The following is a 19,645-nucleotide window of genomic DNA, read 5'->3' as shown; positions in this document are numbered from 1 at the left end:
AGAGAAATTAGTTTTCATTGTCGTATATTGTTTTTTACATACATATCTGTAAATATTTACAATAGTTTAAATGCGCCGGCTTATCTCTTATTAAACTTTTACATTTACATTAATAATTGAGTTGTTAAAATATGATTGTGCAGTAATTTTATTTACTTCTCACTCATGAAAGTGCCCGGTGTCGCCACCGCTTACATATTTACAAAATGAACGAGAGTCGAATCGTGAAGCAGATCATGTGACGTTGATCTCTTCGTCGCTGTCGTTGGAACTTTCGTAGTCCACCCCGTCGTAGATCTGGTAGTTCTGGACGGGGACGCCGCAGTGGCCCCCGTTCCCCTCCCGTTCGGGGGAGTTCACCGGCGAGATATCCTGCACGTCTGTCAGATCCAGCTTGGGCTTGTCGCCGTCGGCGTCGCTTAGGTCCGGATGGGGGTTGTTCTTGTTGGGGAGCGTCTGCTCCCGGGAACCACCGGCGGCCAGCAGCTCCCTCTCTTTGGAGTTCCGCCATTTCATTCTGCGGTTTTGGAACCAGATTTTCACCTGGAAATGAGAAAAGAGAATTAGACGAAGACAGATGGGGGAACGAGTCAGAGGATCAGGACGGCGGCGACGACTAATCAGAATTCGTTTGCATGTGAGATGGACGTGCAAGGATAGGTGTTGGAAAAGTAGAATTTAATTAAATCTGCGGAGGGAGCTTTTTTACATAAAGGTGCACGCCTGAGAGGGTTCGGAATATTTCAACTTAAAAAAGTGGTCTAGCTTTCATTTAGAGTTCACCACGTGAAAGGGAACAAAGATACTACTTTTTTTTTATCTGGGAGATTTCCAATCGTTATCACAAAAATCATTTTCGCCGTATTGCACGTCCGTCCTAATTTGAATAAAAAATGTGGTGTAACTGTAACTATTGATAATTTCTAATTGTTGACAAATTCATTGTTATAATCGAATACACTTATGAAATGGTTTCTTATCACTATCAGGAATATACTTGTTTGTGCGACATGATGAAATAAGTTAAACCATTTTCTAGACTAAATTAGTGTACAGGGTGATTCAAGTTTTACCCTCCGCACGATTAACTTGTTGTGGGTACTGAGCCATGCTCTACACCACTTCACAATTTTTCGTACAAAATTTTTCTTGATCTATCGGGCCTTCAAATAAATATATCTATATTTTGTAGGTATTCTCCGGAGTTACACAGGTTACATAGTAAGCTGTTTCCCAATTTCATATTGTCATATTCCGTGGAGGGGGAATAGGGAGAATGCGCTATAAAAATTAAAAATATTTTCTAACCTAATTTTATTTTGTTAAAATGTCAGACGTTTCTTGTGTCATTTTCTATGCTGGAAAAATGTTGCAAACAATTGAATTTCCTCTAAATATAAATTTATTTGAAGGCCCGTTATTTCTAGAGAATGAAGCAATTCTTGTAATCGTGAACTTATCTCTACTCTATTTTTAAATTATTCCACACTTTTTCAATGGTACTCAGCTCTGGACTAGATAGGGACCACATAAAAGTTCCACGACGATAGTGCTTCCTGGTCTAGACCATTTGAACCATTTTTTCCGGTAAATATTAACCCTTAAATCGTGGTAGAATGTTCACAGGATGGACCGATTTGTTTCTAGTGCCAAATCTCTGTCTTTCTTACCTCTGTACAAGAAGTTCCACATGTTTTCTACGGTACTCAGATCTGCACTCGATGGAGGTCAAATAATCGTCTCAACACTCTCAACAATGATTTGGCTCCTCAGTTCGTCTAAACATCTATAATAACATTTACCATCTACTTATCATCGTTGCCATTATGAAAAATTAAGTATATATTTTCAGCAAAGCGATTGTTTTTGATAGATCAACTTCGAGAGCTATCGAAATATTTCCACGTCCAATGTTTTCTCTTAACCGATTAGTACAAAATAGACACAAGACGTATCAATTCGTACATAAACGTGATTTTTTTTCTAGTCGGTGGAAAATGTAGTTCCACACATTTTCGATGGTACTCAGATCTGCACTGGGTGAATAAGAGTTTCACTAACTTATTCGTCCTACATTGTTGCTAAATAATCTTCTGTGACATTTATCATCTACTTCGGATCATTCTAGTGATGAAAAATATCGAAAAAAAGAATTTTTTGTGGTATTATTGTCTTCCAATAGACAACAGGACGGTCCAATTTGGGAGCAGTTATTGTAATGTAAATTTTATTATTACATTTAATGAATTCTCCAATACTAACCAACCGTAAAATTTTACAGTTTGGAAATACTTCGGTTTTAATGACGTAGTCAATTTAATACAGGGTTATTCTAAATGATTGTAGTCGAAGTAGGCCATGCCCATGTTATTACGTTTTTGCCGCTTTCATGTGAACTGTCAGTTGTGTCGCTGTCACTGTCATTTTTTAGGTGAAAAGTGCAGTGATGAGGTTTTTATTTATTTTTGTTAAATTAACGATTGAATCCAGAAATATTGAGTTGTTCTACAATCAATTTTAAAAATAGTGAGTTGGGTTGCACCCAATTTAACACATCATTTTGATGATTTTTTTATGTGGAGCGGTAATCACAAATTTTACATTCAGTTTTTACGCCTACTTCGACTACAATCATTTAGAATAACCCTGTACTTTGTAAAAGTGTCATATTTACACTCAATTTTTGTTCGTTTAATTTGTGGTAAAGTTTTCAGCATTGAGACAAGAAAATGTAGTTTTCGTATCGATTTTCGTCTAGTTTTCGTGTTGCAAAAGCGTGTTGGGTGCGAAGTCGAGTGGGTATATTAATAAATTTTATTAGAGTTGTTGGTGGCTCAGTTGTAAAATTATCTTTCATGTAGACTTAATAAAAATTTCATAAAACGCGAATCTTGCCCAATATAAAAACTTTACGAGACTACATAAAGCAGGAGAGAGCCCGATAAACTTTTCATAATGACTTTAGTTATGTAGACTTTACGGCTAATTAAACCCTCCACCCCCGCGTCAAACCACTATCGACTATCGTCCTGTCGTCGAAATGCCCTTAATCCATCCGTTTTCCTATGAGCGCACCGCCCCGGACCTAGATAAAATCGCATTGTTTTTAAACGGCCCTCATGTCGCCCTCGACGTCGCATAAAACAATCAACCCTTATCGCAATCACAATTAAACCCCATTAAAATGGATTTTATCGTAAAGGAACTGATTTAAAACGGGCATTTAAGGGTCTTTACGGTCGAAAATGCGTTCACATCTAAAGGCGGACCTCTCCGGAAGATTATATAAGAAATTGGACCAATAGGATTCGCCCGCTCCCCTCCCTCGGACTTGGCGCCCTCTCAAATCGGGACGTATTGCCACCCCTGCGATGAAAAAGTAACGAGATATACATTAAGGATGGCAGGGCCGGACTCGGCGACACTTTATTATTGTTATTGTTGTATTTTCGGACGTTCGGAGGGATGATTTTCCGGCCGGGATTGATCGATCACCTAATAGATTCCTCCCCCTGTTTTCCGACTCTCCGCTATTATAACCACTGTGTTAGATTTGCAACATATGTTTCTGATGGCACCCTAACAAGGGTCGTTCGTCTGAGCCGAACTGATTTATTTTTTTCCCTTCATACTCACTTGACTGTCTTTAAGGCCCAGTTTTTCGGCGAGTTTCTTCCTGTCCGGCTTGCTGATGTACTTCTGGATCTGGAATCTCCTCTCGAGGCCTTTCCTTTGTAGGTCGCTGAAGACGGCGCGCCTCATCATACCGCGTCGAGGCTTTCCTCTGCCGCTGTGCGCCCACGGGAACGTCCCCGGCAGGGGGAACACGGCGGACTGGGTTCCAGAAACGGGCGTCGTCACTGCAATGATGGTCTTTAAGAACACAACAGCAAAAGAAAAAAAAATGTGGAACGTTAAAACGAAACGGACATCAAATGAGAAGAAAGTTCGATGGTTGTAACGATAAGAGAAGGCGTATTAGGGTGATATTGGAAAAGAAACAAGGATAATATATGAAGGTTTGTGTAAACGGAGTGTTGAAATTTAAAGAACAAATTAAAAGTTAATTAATTTGTGCATAAAAATTTATCTGTCGAAGTACAAAAGAATTTTAAGTAAAAATGAAACATTCATCAAAGGAAAGGATGTTTGTTGGGAAGAATTCGATGTCTGAGAGGAAGGAAAAAAAAATACAGCATTTTTTAAATTAAAATGAAAACGTTGAAATCTTTAGGAATTTCAGAGAAAGATGTTTCTTTTAATAATTAACAATTTCTTGAGGAACGGAAATGGAACAATTGAACATATTTTTTTAATTAAATGCTGACTAAAATTTCAGCATGCGAAGGACAAAATTAGTGTCAACTGCAATATGTTTAGATTTTTTAATGAAGCTTTAAGGAATATTTTCTCTCTTGAAGAAATACAAATGGCGTTGATAATAAAGAAGAACGAAGAAAAATAAAGGAATAGGAAAGATGGATGAGTGAAATTTTTTTAAAGAGGAAAGGTTACCATGGACAAACGGGGTTATTTGTGAAATGCTTGGAGGTGCGGGGTTGTAAGCGCTTCCAAAGTATTTTCTGGCGAAAGTTGTAGCTTTACGGGAGAAGTTTTCACATATTTGTTGTGGTTTAGTTGCTTTTAGAGGGTTGCCTGTGCGATGAAAGTGTGCTTGAGAAATTTTGTTAAATACTAAAATAAATTTCTTAAGACCAGACATGAAGGTAAAGTTATATTTTTAAAATAGAAATATTGATTGCTGAGAGATGTAAACAGTTTCATTGTTCAACACGAGAAAAAATATAACGAACAAAAAATAGAAGGTTTAATTTATATTTGAAAGGATTTTTATGTGAAAAGGTTGTTAATAAGGAAATGGGGAAGAATATGAAAATAAAAGGAGGAACTATTTTTTAAATACTGATTATTGGAGAGTAAGAAAAAGTTTCTTTGTCCAACATGAAAATAAATCTAACGAACAAAAAGTGGAAAGTTTAACCGATATTAAAAAATATATATGTATGTAAAGAGATTAATAATAATAAAACATGAAAATAAAAAAGGAATTGAACTAAAAGAAATATTATTAGATTTTTTAAAATATTTTCTTTGTTGAAAATAGGAAACCATAAGAATAAAAAGAAAGTAAAGAAATCGTCAGAGGTTCTACCACCTCTGACGATTTCTTTACTTTCTTTTGACAAGATATTTTCGATTTTTTTTTTTAGAAAATTTGACAAAATTTTTCCTTTACCTAATTGTCTAGCGTTGTGATTGCAATGAGTAGAGAATCTTTTAGAGAAGGTAAAAAGTAAAAATTGAAGGGTTCTAAGCGTCTTTATCAGTTTTATCAGATTCAGAGAAAATTTCTTCTTTACGGTGGAAGTTTTCAAATATCTACTGGTTACGAGCTGCGAGCTTTTGTAAGAACTAAAATTTTACGAAGCAGAAGATATGGAGGTAAAGCTATATTAAAAAAAAAGATTACTGAGAAGAGAATATTTTTCTGATGGAATTTATGGAAGCTTTTAAACTACATATTTTATTTTTTCTCTGTGTTATGTATTTAGAGAGTAGATTGTGAATTGGATTAATTTTAAAGGATAAAATGGAGAAGAAGAACAAGCAAATAAAAGAGTAACTAAATTAAAAGAAAAATTTTTGCGCCGCACACTAGTTGCGTCCCGCGGTCAAACCGACCCCTAAAATCTTATATGTACTAGTTGCGTCCCGGTTGACCATTTTCCTATCTGCGGATTAAAATAAATGTATCCCCATTTTTCCCACTCCTCCCCCTTACAGTGTTGGTAGGGTGTTAAGTAATTAATTAATTAATTAATTAATTAATTTTATTAGGTGTATTGTATTAAGATCACGTTATTGGTTATAATTAGTAAGCAAGCAAACTTGGAAGGTCTTCGGGAGGCAACTAGTATGCAAACCGTTTAGCGACCCGGATTAAAATCTGACCGCGGGACGCACTAGTATGCGACCTATTTTTGCTTGATTTTTTATAAAAAAATATTCTTCACGAAAATAGTAAATTACATGAATTATAAGGAAAGAATAAACACTAAAGAAATTGTTAAAGATGGGAAAAACATCACGAGATTTTTGAATTTTTTAATAAAATGTAGAGAAAAAACCATTTTTCTTGTTGAAGATCCAATCGGTGTAGTGACTAGTGTCTGCAACGAGTAAAAAATATTACAGGAAAAGTAAAGAGTTGCAGGGGTTATAAGATAAGGTCCTTCACCACACTCTCGGGGAAAGTTTCCTCTTTACGCCCTTTACGGTGGAAGTTTTCAGATATTTGGGGTGCTTTAGTGATTATTAGAGGGTTAGTTAAGGGTTAAGGGATGACAATATGGCTTGATACATTTTATTTTGGGCTGATGTACCTATCATAAGAAAGAATGTTCGAGAGTTTACAGAGAGGAAGAAACTGTTCTTTAATAATTTTAATTTCTCTAATAAGAGTAAACATGCCATTGCATGCATAAAAAGAGATATGTGGAGAAAGAAAAAAAAAACAAAAAAGAGGGATGTAGGAAAACAATAGAAATATACATTTGCATTCCATGTAAATTTGCATAACATATTTTTCCTTTTTGCACTTTAAAAAAAGAGAAAGACTGAAATGCTGTAAGAATGAAAGTATGAAAGAGAAACGATAGTTCTCCTACATGGACAATATTTAAAATAATTTCTTACTCAAACTGAAAATATACACGTTGATCAAAAAGAAAACAAATCAAGAGTGCTACCTCATCTTTTGCTTTATCGAAACGTTTGTCTTGCTTTGACTCGTAAGCAGAATTATGCTTCCTATGCACAGTCGTTTTGTCGGTTGCCTACCTCTCAAAAAATCTATTATTGATCAATTATTTGATTAATTAATTATTAATAATTAATGCTTTATCTTGGACTTATTTTGGAATAATTGTTGCTTACAATTATAGTAAACGTCTGTAAACTTTGCCGAAATCGAAAAGTTGTCTTTTAGGTTAACAGCAGGACACCGTTGCTTTAAAACTGACGTTTCTTTGACATTTCAGCGAATAATCTGCTTACCAGTGGCGTCGCGTTTGGCAATAAAGCTTGTAAATTACCCATTTGTACGAATGTAAGATGTTGCTGTTTATTTTATAAATTTTCTCCATTATCAGTTAATAATAATAAAATGCACAATTTATAATTCCAACACCTAAAATTCATGAGATATGATTTATTATAAAGTATCTAGCGTTTGAGAGCACAAATTGTCTACGGCCATGCATTGAAAGCTTATTTACTTAGAATTCCACTACGACATGACCGATAATTTGCAACGCCTGCTCTGATTTGTTTTCTTTTTGATCGCTTTGTAGACATTATCATCCCACGGATGTGAGGTTTGCACAACGCGCCTTGGTACATTATGATGTACATTCTACGTGTTGCGTACAAAATTTTATCTAAGGCTATTCAGAATGTTTTAAAATCGCCACATTTTTCAATTCAGTTCAATTCAAAGACAAAGTTGAATCAATAAATTGTTTTCAAAATCATAGCAACTGCATAAACAGTAAACTTCAGATTTTCCTTTTGTTGGAAGTTTGCTAAGTGAGAATAAGTTGTTTAATCAGGAAGAAAAAAAAAGGGGAAGAAAAGGAAAAAGGTTATTGTACTAGATCTATCGGGCCTTCAAATAAATATATATTTAGAGTAGGCGTAGGCGACATTCTAATGCTGTTAACAGTGTAAAGTAATTTTTGTAGGTAACCAATTATTCTCGGGAGTTACACAGTTTACATAGTAAGCTTTTTCCCAATTTCATATTGTCATATTCCGTGGAGGGGGAATAGGGAGAATGCACTACAAAAATTAAAAATATTTTCTAACTTAATTTTATTTCGTTAAAATGTCAGACGTTTCTTGTGTCATTTTCTACGCTGAAAAAATGTTGCAAACAATTGAATTTCCATAGGTTGCTCTAAATATAAATTTATTTGAAGGCCCGTTAGAAGAAATCTCTATCTATGTGTTGTCTTATTAATTTAAAGTCCAAGATGAATTTTTAACAAGAAGATATGTCTAAACAAAAAGCAAATCAGATTACGTCAATAATGTAATGGTTTTTTGTTCAACACTGAATTTTCACCTGTGTAAACGGATTTTGATAAATGTCACAACTTGTCAAAACGAAACGTCACGCTAATTTTAAAGATTTTAAGTGATTTGGAGCCTTTAAGGGACTCGTCTAACAAAAAAAAAAACGTTGTATTCAACTCATTCGTGTGTAAATTGGGCTTTTTTTGGCATGGGTGGGCCAGTTTAAAACGCGACTGAAATGAATGTCTAAATAGGGAAATTTTGTGAATACTGGTACAGGGTGTATGGTGATTGTCATAAACAGATGAGAACACTTCTGAAATTGTATGGAATTAGAGGGTTGCGAAAGCTTCTACCCTACTTTAAAAAGAAAGTTTCGTTATTGCAGTGGGAACTTTTAGACATTTTTTTACTTCTCTAGTCTTTGTTAGAGGATTATTAAGTGTTAAGTGATAGAATCACTGTTTAAGAAATTTTTTTAAAGATGAAAGTAATATGAGAATAAAAAATAAGAGAAGAAAATTAGGACAAGGATAGAAATAATTTTATGACGCTTGTGTGATGTTGGCACACAAGAGAATTTGTGACCAATAATGGGATAAGTGAGAAGACAAATAAAAGAAAAAACACCAGAATATAAAATAATTTTGATATTTTAAACAATAGATTTCATTTGAAAGAAGTGCAGATTTACTTGGAACTACAAAGAGGATTTTTGGGGAAATAGAAGTACAAATTAGAACAAGAAATAATGGAATTTGAAAATCTAGAAGATGTTGAGTACTACCTATAGGAAGCTCAAAAATGGAAGAACAAGTTGAAAGAACTCTGATGCACAAATGTGCTTCGTCATACAGAATAAATGATTTGCGTTTGAATTTTTTGACTTTTTTTGTGTGTAACGGTATCTAGAGATGTTCCTTTTCGAGCGCCTTCTTCTCTCACCTGTCAGATAGGGCTGCGGCCTGCAATGGGCCAGCAGGAGGTGCGGGTTGAAGTGCGGCCTGCTGGCCACCGGCTTCGCTATCGACGTCGCGTGGTTGCTGAGGTAGGACAGTCCCAGTAGACTCGGCGGCGTCACATGCAGCAAATTCTCTGCAAGAACAAAAATAAAAGTAAAAGCCAACGATAACGGAGGTGAAAATCGGCGCGTTGATACAATGAACGGTGGTGCGAAAGGAGGCCGGAGGCGCCACCCGAGGAGGAAACGACGTCACACACTTCACCACCTTCGCCAAGTGTGCCCTCCGGGAGTTGCCGTGGCAACGGTGGATGCCTTCAAGTGTCCAATTTACACCACGAGATATTCATGTCGGGTGCGCTCTCTGTGTGAAGTTCAAGGGCCAGGTTTTCGGCGATGGGGGTATTAAGAGGGGGTGGGGATGGTGTATTATCGCCGCCTTGTTTCGGTTGCTTGCGATCATGATTTAGGCGGGACGGTGGCGGTGGACTGTGCTCGACCGGCGCCTCCACCATGTTTTCGTCAAGTTAAAGCGCAACGTTTTTGGACGTTCGTGCTCGTGTTTGAGGGATCAAAGAGGGGGTGAAGGAAATAAACGCAGCATTTTATGACCCGTTGCATGAACTACAGAAATTATTGGCAAAGTCGGTGTAACCTTTTTTCCCATCACAATTATTATGACTTGAGGAATGTTAATGTAATGTTATCTTCTTCTCTATATCATTTTTAACAAATTTAATTCGTGGTCTTGTCAGATAGAGTAAGTAGACTTGATTTTTGAAACAAAATTACTGTTTTTAATTTTCATTGTACTCCTTCCCAGATGAATAGTTATTTATAATTTTACAACATTTTACAATGTTTGACTATCAAATTTTTATTTCTTGGATGACACTAGTGTTTTTTTAATTTTCACCTGTTTTATTGTTTTTGTTTTCTGCTTTGACAGTCAGATTTCAAATTTTTTGTCTAATATTTATTTGCGCATTTCTGTATATTCTATACAGGGTGCCTTTGAAAGTTGTGCAGATATTTTAACCAGTGGTAGAACTCCACAATACGTAACGATTGAGCCAATAATGTATTATACAAATTGAAATTTTTCGAGAAAAAAGGGGTAAAAATTAAAAAAAAAAGTTTGGGAGCCACCGAATTTGATGGAAAAATGCGTCAAAAAAGAAATCAAAACAGACTTTTTTGTTCTCATTTAATTTAAAATTAAGTCACTTTGAGAAGAACCTCAATCTTAACCTCAATTTAAATCACAAACGGCTTTTACCAACCTGGAGAAAACCGATTTGGTTTTGATCAATGGTGAAGCCCGTGGACATTCAAAACTAGCACAGCAAGTTTCCTCAAAGGATATTTCTCAATGCATGAACATTTGTAAACGTTGTGCAGCATCTTCGCGATTTCGGGCGTTTCGAAATGAATAAGCGCGATCTTGACCGCCAACGAGAAGATCGCATTTTAGTTGCAAATCACTTGGGTGTTTCTCAGTTTGTAGTTTGGCTGGGAGTTCAAAACGGCGCTCACCTCACCTGGTGCTGAAGCTTGCATTCCAAACGATGGCAGAGATTTTGAACAACTTCTTTGATGTTTCATTTTATGCTTTTACTCACAATTACAGTCTTTTTGCTTTGTTGTTTAAGCCTTTTTTAACGATAAACATCAAACATAACCTCGAATGACAGAAAAACTTGACATTTTAGGTTGGTCGTATGTCAAAACTGCCCGCCAAATTTGAATTGTTTCAGCGGTTCCCAAACAAACTGATTCCTTTGATTTTCTTGTAAAGCATTAACATTTTGTCTAAGGCAAATTGGGTTGTTTTGCCTTCTTTTAACTTTTACCCTCATTTCTTGCTACTTTTTAGAATTTTATTTACCTTTTAAGAACCAGTTTCTAACAATAAATGTAAAATGTGCAAGTCTTGGATATAACTACTCTTTAAAAAAAAAATCTCTTACAGATATGCGGTGCCCTTTTGTTCTATTTTTTAAATGTATCTACCCATATTACATTTTGTTACTTTCACAGTACAACTTTTCTTCCTTTGTTATTTATAATGAGAATGCCCTATTGTAATTTAATTAAAAAAAGATCTTAGGTTCTCTAAGTAATTTTAATATTTTTAATTTCTTTTGGAAGTACCCTTTCATGATTTTGCTTTTGCCACTTCCGGATAAAGTACTCAGGGTTGTTTTTTAAATGATATTTTCCTTCTTGGTGCGAGAGTGGCTTCCCATCTCCCGGAAATATCGTCCACACATCCGAAATTGATCTTCGAGTGGGGTCGGTCGCACCGGAGCCTCCGGCCTGCTGGCAACTTTGTTTACACCGGCTACCGCTCCCGCAAGACGACGGTCCGCACTACAAGGGGTTGATTTGAGCAGCGTCATCTGGCACGGCACTTAGCTACCCTCGCAGCGGCCGCCCTTGCGTCCTCCGGCGTAAGGACGACAGTCCTCCGGCCCCAAACTAAATCTTTTCCGAGCCCTGTCGAAAAAACATGCCGCGCATTTACACGTATTAATTCAAACGGCGCGTTTCGAATGCTAAATCCGAGAATAAATTGACTCCGGAGGAATATTCCCGATTTTATTTTGCGCTATTCAGATGTTGAGATATCACATAAATCAGGGAGGAATGTTCGGGGGTAACTGAACGACGATCCGATGTATAAACGTTCGTCGGGTGCGAGGAATGCGGTCGCCGTTTAAGAGATTATTTAAAAAGGGTGCGAACGGGACCGGATATAAATGTCACGGGGCTCGAGGGTGACGATGGAAATATTGGATGTGTGCGAACGGAGGAAAACAGGATTTTCCGGGGGATTTTCCAGCGTCCGGCCGCGGGAAATGAAAACTGACAACAACATCGGACTCAATTAACACCTTCTTTTGCTGGGGATTCTGTTTGTTCTTTATTTTATAGCTCTTCGTGACTGGGTTTAAATCTTTCTAAATGGGGTGGTCCTTGTGACCTATTCGCATCATTACAAAACGTTGAAAATTTTGAAAAAAAAAAAATTATGGGCCCTTTTAATATTTTTAATTAATGAAAATGATTACTTCGAGTATTTATTTTCAAATCTTTAAAATTTTAATTTTCTTAGAATATTTGTTATCTTGAAGAGGTTGAATATTTATTTAACCTTAATAAAAATCTGTCTTTAAGTAGGTACAATTGAAAATGCTTTAGTTTTTTTTCATCAAATTCTTAGATTATAATTGTTTCACAATTTTTTCTTTAAAAAAAAATTCTTCTACTTATGCAATATGGTTTTTTTGGTATATTTTTTGAGGTTTATTAGAAAAATGTGATATGACGTTCCGACCTTTTCTGTTTTTATTTTTGTCGGACATCAGAAGCACGATTTAGGTTCTTTTTCATAAGTGTTACCGTCATAAGAGGTATTTTTTTTAACCTGAGATAAAAGTTGTATAGCTTTCCTTTCTTATAAAAATCATCGTTTCACTGACAGATTTTCGCAAAAAATTGTTTATTTAGTATTAGGACATTTAAAAAAAAAAATTGTCATTGACTGTCCTAAATGCACAGAGCATTTTACTCTTTTCTTTTTTGAAAAAGTCTTGAAATAATCAAAATATAAACGTTATTTAAGTGCAGTTTCTAACAGCATTTAGAAGGGAAAAAATTTGTTTGCTCGATACAACCCCCATAGAAAATGAGTCTGTATCCATAGTTGCCAGTTTCTCTTTCGTTCACTTAACTTTCGCTCACTGTCTTTCGCTCACTGGGTTTCATTCACGCACAATTTTTCCAATTCTTTCTGATAACGTAATTTTGATTTTTTAGGCAACATTTGGTAGGTACCTCGCGGCCCTTGCCTCTTCCAGGACAGCAACTCTTTATCATCCATTTCCACAATTTTCACAGCGTGTACACAACTACTTTATTGAGGTTACAGAACGTTTATTTTGTATTTTATTTTTTGCCATAGCAACATATCCATCCAAAGATATGTTTTATTTTTATTTAAAATTTTGAATACAAAGTTACAGACTCACTTTCTAAGTAGTTATTGAACAAAACCAAATATAGCACTCGAGAGTAAGGCCGCTTTCGTTCACTTGAATGCAATTCGCGTGAACGAAAGCTTTGCCTTCCTCACTCTTACTGTAAATAACTCTTCTATAATTCTTTATATTCACAACTTATTTACAACATGTACAAAATTCTTACAACATATCTGGAACTCGAAAATTTCAAACAATTTGCTTTTTGACAGATTTTAGGTAAAAGTGTTCATTTACAGATACTGATTTTCTAACGTACTTATTTGGAAAAATTTGCATTTGTTATGCCTAATTTTTTTAGAGATCTCCCTCTACCTCTTATTCTTATTCTCTCTTTAATTTCATCAGCTTTCAGTTTATTTTTAACATACCTAATTACAATTTGTAGAAAAATATCCTCTTTCTCTAAATTTCGATTTTACATTTTGAAAAACTCTTTTAAACAATTTAAATATTGACCGATCCTTATTCAAATATTTAAGATATTTAAAAAAATATATGTACATTTTTATTCATTTTTGTGGTCTCTTAGATTTTGGCTTTTTCTTGTTTTTTGAAAAATTTGTGGCAATTCTTTTTTGGAAATTCGATTTTTCTGTGATCTTTGGAAGTGAAAGTATTATTTTACAATTTCTTTTTTTCCACAAATTGTTGATTGTTAAGTCTATCTTTTTCCTCACTTTTGCATTATTTATTAAAGAAAATTTTTTAATTAGAAATGGTTTTTTACAAATTCTTAGCTAAACGGTATCACTGCAAAACTTTTCTTTTTTATAATTATACTCGTTATACTCATCCGTTCCTCACTTTTTGAAGTTTTTCGACAAATTTCTTTCCCCTCCTTTTTACACTTGAATTAATTCTGTATCGATGATGAATTTTAAGAATTTTTAAATTTTGCAGCTATAGTAGCTATTGAATTTTTAATTCAATTTTTTAAACCAGATTGTTGGACTCCTTTCTCTTGAAATCTAAATACATTATTCTCCCAAAAGTTGATCAAGAAATATTCTCACACACATGGTAATCTAACAATAATGAAAATATATAGGAGTACAAATTATGAATACCCTTCTCCAGCGTATTTTACAGCTTAGTGGACGTTAATTATTTTATTTTAAATTTTTAAACTGATAATCCCCAAAAATGAGAGAAAATGTAATTTTAATTTATTTTCGTGAATATTTTGGATATTTAATCAAAAGTGTGCAATTAATTGTCTTCATTTTTCAAGTAAAAATTTTAACACAGTTTCATACACTCACCGGCAGAAAAAGCGGAACACCATTATTATTTAAAAATCTATCGTCGCGGTATGTGGTTGCTCTTTTTCAATCAGTCTTTTGAAACCTTCTAACAGCTCGGTGACGACTAGCAAGAGGAGCCTCAATAGCATTAGCTGCATAACGGAAACAACAACAGTCTTCAACCAAAGCTACTGCTCTGGCAATATTTACACCAGCTAGAGACATTTTTTTACGTTCTGCACTTAAATTCCAAGTTAACAACAATAAAAAATTACAAAAGTTATAAAAATCTAACCAGGTTGCTTGATTATTATAAAAATGGTAAATTTAAGAAAAGAAGGTTTTTAAGCAAAAAATTTGTTTTTATGCGAAATTGCTAATAAAATAGCCTATGCTAATGTGCAAGGTTATATTTGCTATCATCGCCTCCTGGTCAAAATACATCAAAATAGGTATTATGGGAATAATTTGTTGTTGACTAATTAATGTTCTGTTTTTTTTGCCGGTGAGTGTATTTTCAAATGAAATTTTAACAAAAAGAAAATGTGTCATTTCAAGGATGAAATTTTTACAAAATACTGTTATTAGAAAATATTCAAAAGCACCTTCTAAACGATAAGTTTGATGGCAAAACATTTTTTAATGAATTAATTTAATAGAATACAATAACCTAGTTCTGGAAAAAATATAATATTTTAACAGACCTTTTCTGGTAAATGCTTCTTTCATCTTCTTTATATCGTTTCGATGGACCTTCTTCATTGATAATGTTTGTGCATAATTTAGCCAAGATTATGAGGATCAAAAAGAAGAAATAAGTCGTCTAAATAAAATAGTAAATCCTGTTTTAGAATTTTTTTGGGAATCCCGAACCGATTTTACGTTTGTTACAAAGGAGTGGCATAATAAAATTCGTCGAATTAAAAGTAAACAATCGTCGGATCCGCCGCCCCCAAACCGACTAATCCCCGTCGAGCCGCCCATTCGGACCTGGCTGATGGCAACAATAATTAATTTTTTTACCCCCGGCCAAAGTTGTGCGAACATTTTTTCGTTGCATTATTCTCGGACCACACGTGTATTATTCTAAACGATTAAGTCAGCCGTACGGCCAAAGAAAAACATCCCCAATTTTTCTAACACCTTGTAAAAACATCCCATTATGGGGCTATCTATTTATAATGTTCAACAAACCAGCGCATTGTGCCCTCACAATGGCTAATCCGCATTGAGCTGTTGGGATATTTACCGTGGGGAAGCCCCCGAACACGATGGCCCTTTCACGGCAATAAATCCGCGCAACAACAACAATAAAAAGAAAAATTGTTACCGTTCTGTTGGTTACTCCTCTGCTGCTGGTGGTGCTCGTCGCCGAGGATCGCACTAACACTGAACTTGAGCACCGGCTTGGTGTCCTTGATGTCACTGTTAATTCGGCACTGAAAGAAGTTGCACTCTAAACGTCCACAGTTCGAGCAGATGCGGCCCTTCAGGCAGTTGTTGAACCGGACGAAGACGTCGCTCTTCTCCGACGTCGGCGTCAGCCGGTCCTCTTCGCTCCGGGTGGTCTCGGCCGGGCTTGGGGAGCTCTTCAGCTCCTTCCGGTCGTCGGTGTTGATCTCGAGGTTCTCGGGCGAGATCTTGCCGGTGGCGAGGAGGTTGTCCATCGAGAAGGGGCTGGTGTTGCTGTAGCCCTTGAGCATCTTCTCGCGGTTCATCAGGTGGAGGGTGTTTTGGAACATGTCGCCTGGCTCCGGTCACATAATTCGCCGGAAATATTCAGGGTGCACGCACGGAAAAAATCAACGCCGCCACTCGAACACCATGAATATAAAGCTTTGAAACGTTTCTCTTTGCGCAGAGGGCCAAATATAACTGATATATTTGACGAAAACCACCCTTGAAGTTCTAAAAGGGGAGGTGCTTAACTCTATGAGGGGTGGTCCTTTCTTTATCTTTATTTTATTGTACTCCCAGCCTTAAATTCATGTTTTATAAGCTCTATTTGTCTGAAATTATTGCAGCTTTTCATCATCATTACATTATTTATGTGATTATTCATAAATTTCACTCCTAATGGGCTTGCGATTTTTTTACACGTTCGCAACAAGAAAATGGCCGCGTGTTAACACTCCGGACACATCAACCCCAACGCGCTCTTCTTTTTTCAATTTTTTTCCAAAAACAAAAACCCCCGATCCGACCGAACCGCCGCCAATTAATCGGAAAACACCGGAAACGGATTTAATAACTATGAAATCGGATGCCCGAAAACGGTTCATTAATTTAACGACATGATTGACGTCGCAATCAAATTATGAACAGTCGGAAACAAAATGTTAGCAATATTTTCGAGTATTTCCATCCGGGACCGAATATAATACAATAAAGCCGAGGGAAATTTTGCTCATATCATTATGAACGACAGCCGTCAGCGGCAGAACAATGGGAATCGTCAAAAAAATTCTACGTAAATTGTTGATTTAAAAACTTTCCGACGGCGGTTTTTTGCAACGGGGCCGGAAAGCCCGGGGGTGGGGTGTGACACCGATCGTAATTATTATCGGCCGGGTTGTGAAGTCGCGCGACTGTAAAGTACGTGACTCGAATGGGAGAATTCGGTTGAGAGTTGTCGCCGAGAGAAATTTGTCTCGGGCGATAAATCGCAACGTACTTCTGGCCAGAGATTGGTGATTAGTTTGTGTTAAACGCACTTGGGATAGTCGCATTTTTCGACGTTTTGTTTTCTACCTTACTTTTACAGCTTTTTTTTTCACTTATTATAGTTCTGATTCAGGTATCTGTAAGAATTTGATACAAGTTGAATTATTTTCTAAACCGAGTCAAGTGTTGTCGTCGATATGAAATCATGAAAACTGCTGAGACTTCTCGCAGGAATATTTTTATCTCCAGTCTAATGTTCCAATAATTTTTACAGTATCAAAGGTGTAGTCGTTTGTGAATTTTTTCCTAGCTCGGTTTACATGACTTTGTATAACATTTTTTTTTTCGCGAATTAAAACGTTTTTTTGGGCGTTATCATTGTTATCAATGAGGTGACAAATAATGAAATCATCAGGATTTTGAATGACAGGAACTACCCTCAACAGCGCAAACATTGACACCAATTTTGTTCCTGTTTGAAGCACTCAGATTAAACCTGAGAGTCCTCGCAGAGATATTTCTGTATTGGCGATATATCATGGCCATTAATTTCTGTCAAAAATAATGTTTTGGGACCATAATTGAAGTAACAAAGCAATTTCTTGCATAACACGAAAGTTTCTTTAATTTCAGATCAGTTCTCGTGGCTATATTTTTGTCTCATGACAGATTCCTGCATGTTATTTCTGTCGTACGTTACGTAACTATCGGTTGTTTAACCACAATTTAATTCAAATGAAAATAATCAAAAGTAATTCACATAAAACAGATTGCAGTTGAGAGTTCTGGCAGATATATTTTTATCGCAAGCTACATTTTGTAGCAAGGTATTTCTGCCATCAATCTGAACTTTCATTATTGTTTCACAATAAGATTTTTTTACAGAAGTTACACATTTTGTACAATGTACAACTGTATAGGTACTTATTTTTATCGTTACGCAAAATTCAGAAATTTAACTGAAATTATTAAAATCAGTTGAAAAAACGTTGAGAGCTCTCACAGCCATATTTTTGTCTCAAGCCTCCAATTTAATTCTGTCACAAATTAATTAAATCGGTTTTCGACAAAGAAACTTAAGAATTACTCGTTTTATTTTGGACTATTTTATTATTGAAACAAGTGAACTAGTTTCTTCTTGTTTCCTAGTTATTTGGTTATTTTAGGCTGGTTTTAGGCTTCTGAATTTGTTTATTTTAATATTTATTATTACATCTCTTTTGTTATGTTATGATCATTCAGCAAATACTTAAGTCAAGTAGTATTCGTTGGTTCATGATAAACCAGTGACGATTAGGTTTAGGTTTTATTCATTTTAGGTATATTAGCTTTTATTTTAGGTTTCTATTAACAAACTTTTTTTTTTCATTTTTCAGCTGCTCTTAAATTTATCTAATCAGAAATTACTCAGAACAGTTTAGGTTTTACTAAACCTGAAATATTAGGTTTCTTTTGAAATTCTTAGGTTTTTGGTTTGGAGTTTCTACAATCTTTGCTTATAAAATTTTCTTCACTCAAAATCTGTAACCTTACAAATGTAATATTCTGTTTTATAAACAGATATTTTCTTGCTTTACTTTTTACAACTTAACAACTTAATTTATCAAAGTTTCAATTTCAATTGTTTTGCCGATCATTAATCCTTAATTAGTCCTTAATCTTTCATTTTCTTTTACATTAATTTATCTCTTTCAGATTGCCTTAGTGTATTTATTTGGATATTCTTGTTTTTTTTTCATTCTTAGCAACATAAATACTGTTAGTTTATGTACAACAGGCTATACAAATGCTATAAAATCTTTTACTCAAATTACAAACCAGGTGAGTTCTAGGCTTCTGCTGGTTTGTATTTGAGATTAGTTCATCTTTAGTGTATTTTTATTGCAAGCATTTGGACTTGCTTCTTTACAAAAAAAAAACAATTTCAGCCAACTAAAATTTTGGAGTTAAACCAAACTAGTATTTAGTTTGTGTTGTTCAATTTTAGGCTTCTACTGGTTTGTATTTGAGACTAGTTCATCTTTATTTTATTTTAATTTCAAGAATTTAGACTTGGTTTTTACAAAAAATTTCACCCAACTCACCAAACTAGTATTTAGTCTGTTCACTTCTAGGCTTCTGTTCGTTTGTATTTGAGACTAGTTCATCTTTAGTTTAGACTCTTGCTTGTTTACAAAAATAAACCAATTTCAGCCAATTCAAATTTTGAAATTAAACCAAACTAGTATTTAGTTTGTACTGTTAGATTCTAGGTTTCTGCTGGTTTTTACTTGAGACTAGTTCATCTTTTGGCAAGAATTTAGTCTTGCTTTTTGTTGCAAAAGATGAACCAAACTAGTATTTAGTTTATGCTGTTGAGAACCGGTTTATCCACTTAGTGTCGTGACCACAGCTTAGTCATCGGTTCTGCAAGGCGGCGTTTTCGTTGCCTTATTAAAGCTCGTAATTTATACATAGGACCGCCGCCCCCGTCCACCCTCCCGCTTGGGAGATTCGCGCGATGGGTCAAACCTGCGGAAAAACCTCTGAAAAAAAAATTGTTTTTTTGTTTAACCAACCAGAAATCGGCACGTTATTCCTTTGGTATAAATAAAATCGAGCGGGGTGCGTCCGCATTGGGCGAGACCTCCGCG

General features: G+C 35.4%; 1 protein-coding gene and 1 long non-coding RNA gene across 2 annotated transcripts in view; one reads left to right on the top strand and one right to left on the bottom strand.

Moving 5' to 3' along the window:
- LOC138129042 (uncharacterized) overlaps positions 1–19,645 on the top strand; it is a 208,482-nt gene that overhangs the window by 40,079 nt on the left and 148,758 nt on the right. The window lies entirely within an intron of this gene.
- Dbx lies at positions 133–17,827 on the bottom strand. Its single transcript, XM_069045286.1, has 4 exons — positions 15,679–17,827; positions 9,043–9,192; positions 3,637–3,860; positions 133–543 (listed from the first exon to the last, which is right to left on the bottom strand). Exons 1-4 carry the CDS (start codon positions 16,088–16,090, stop codon positions 235–237), a joined length of 1,095 nt encoding a protein of 364 aa, XP_068901387.1. The 5' UTR covers positions 16,091–17,827; the 3' UTR covers positions 133–234.

This window comes from Tenebrio molitor, chromosome 4 (assembly GCF_963966145.1).
Source record: "Tenebrio molitor chromosome 4, icTenMoli1.1, whole genome shotgun sequence".
Taxonomy (NCBI): domain Eukaryota; kingdom Metazoa; phylum Arthropoda; class Insecta; order Coleoptera; family Tenebrionidae; genus Tenebrio; species Tenebrio molitor.
This window is presented reverse-complemented; position numbering and strand designations above follow the sequence as displayed.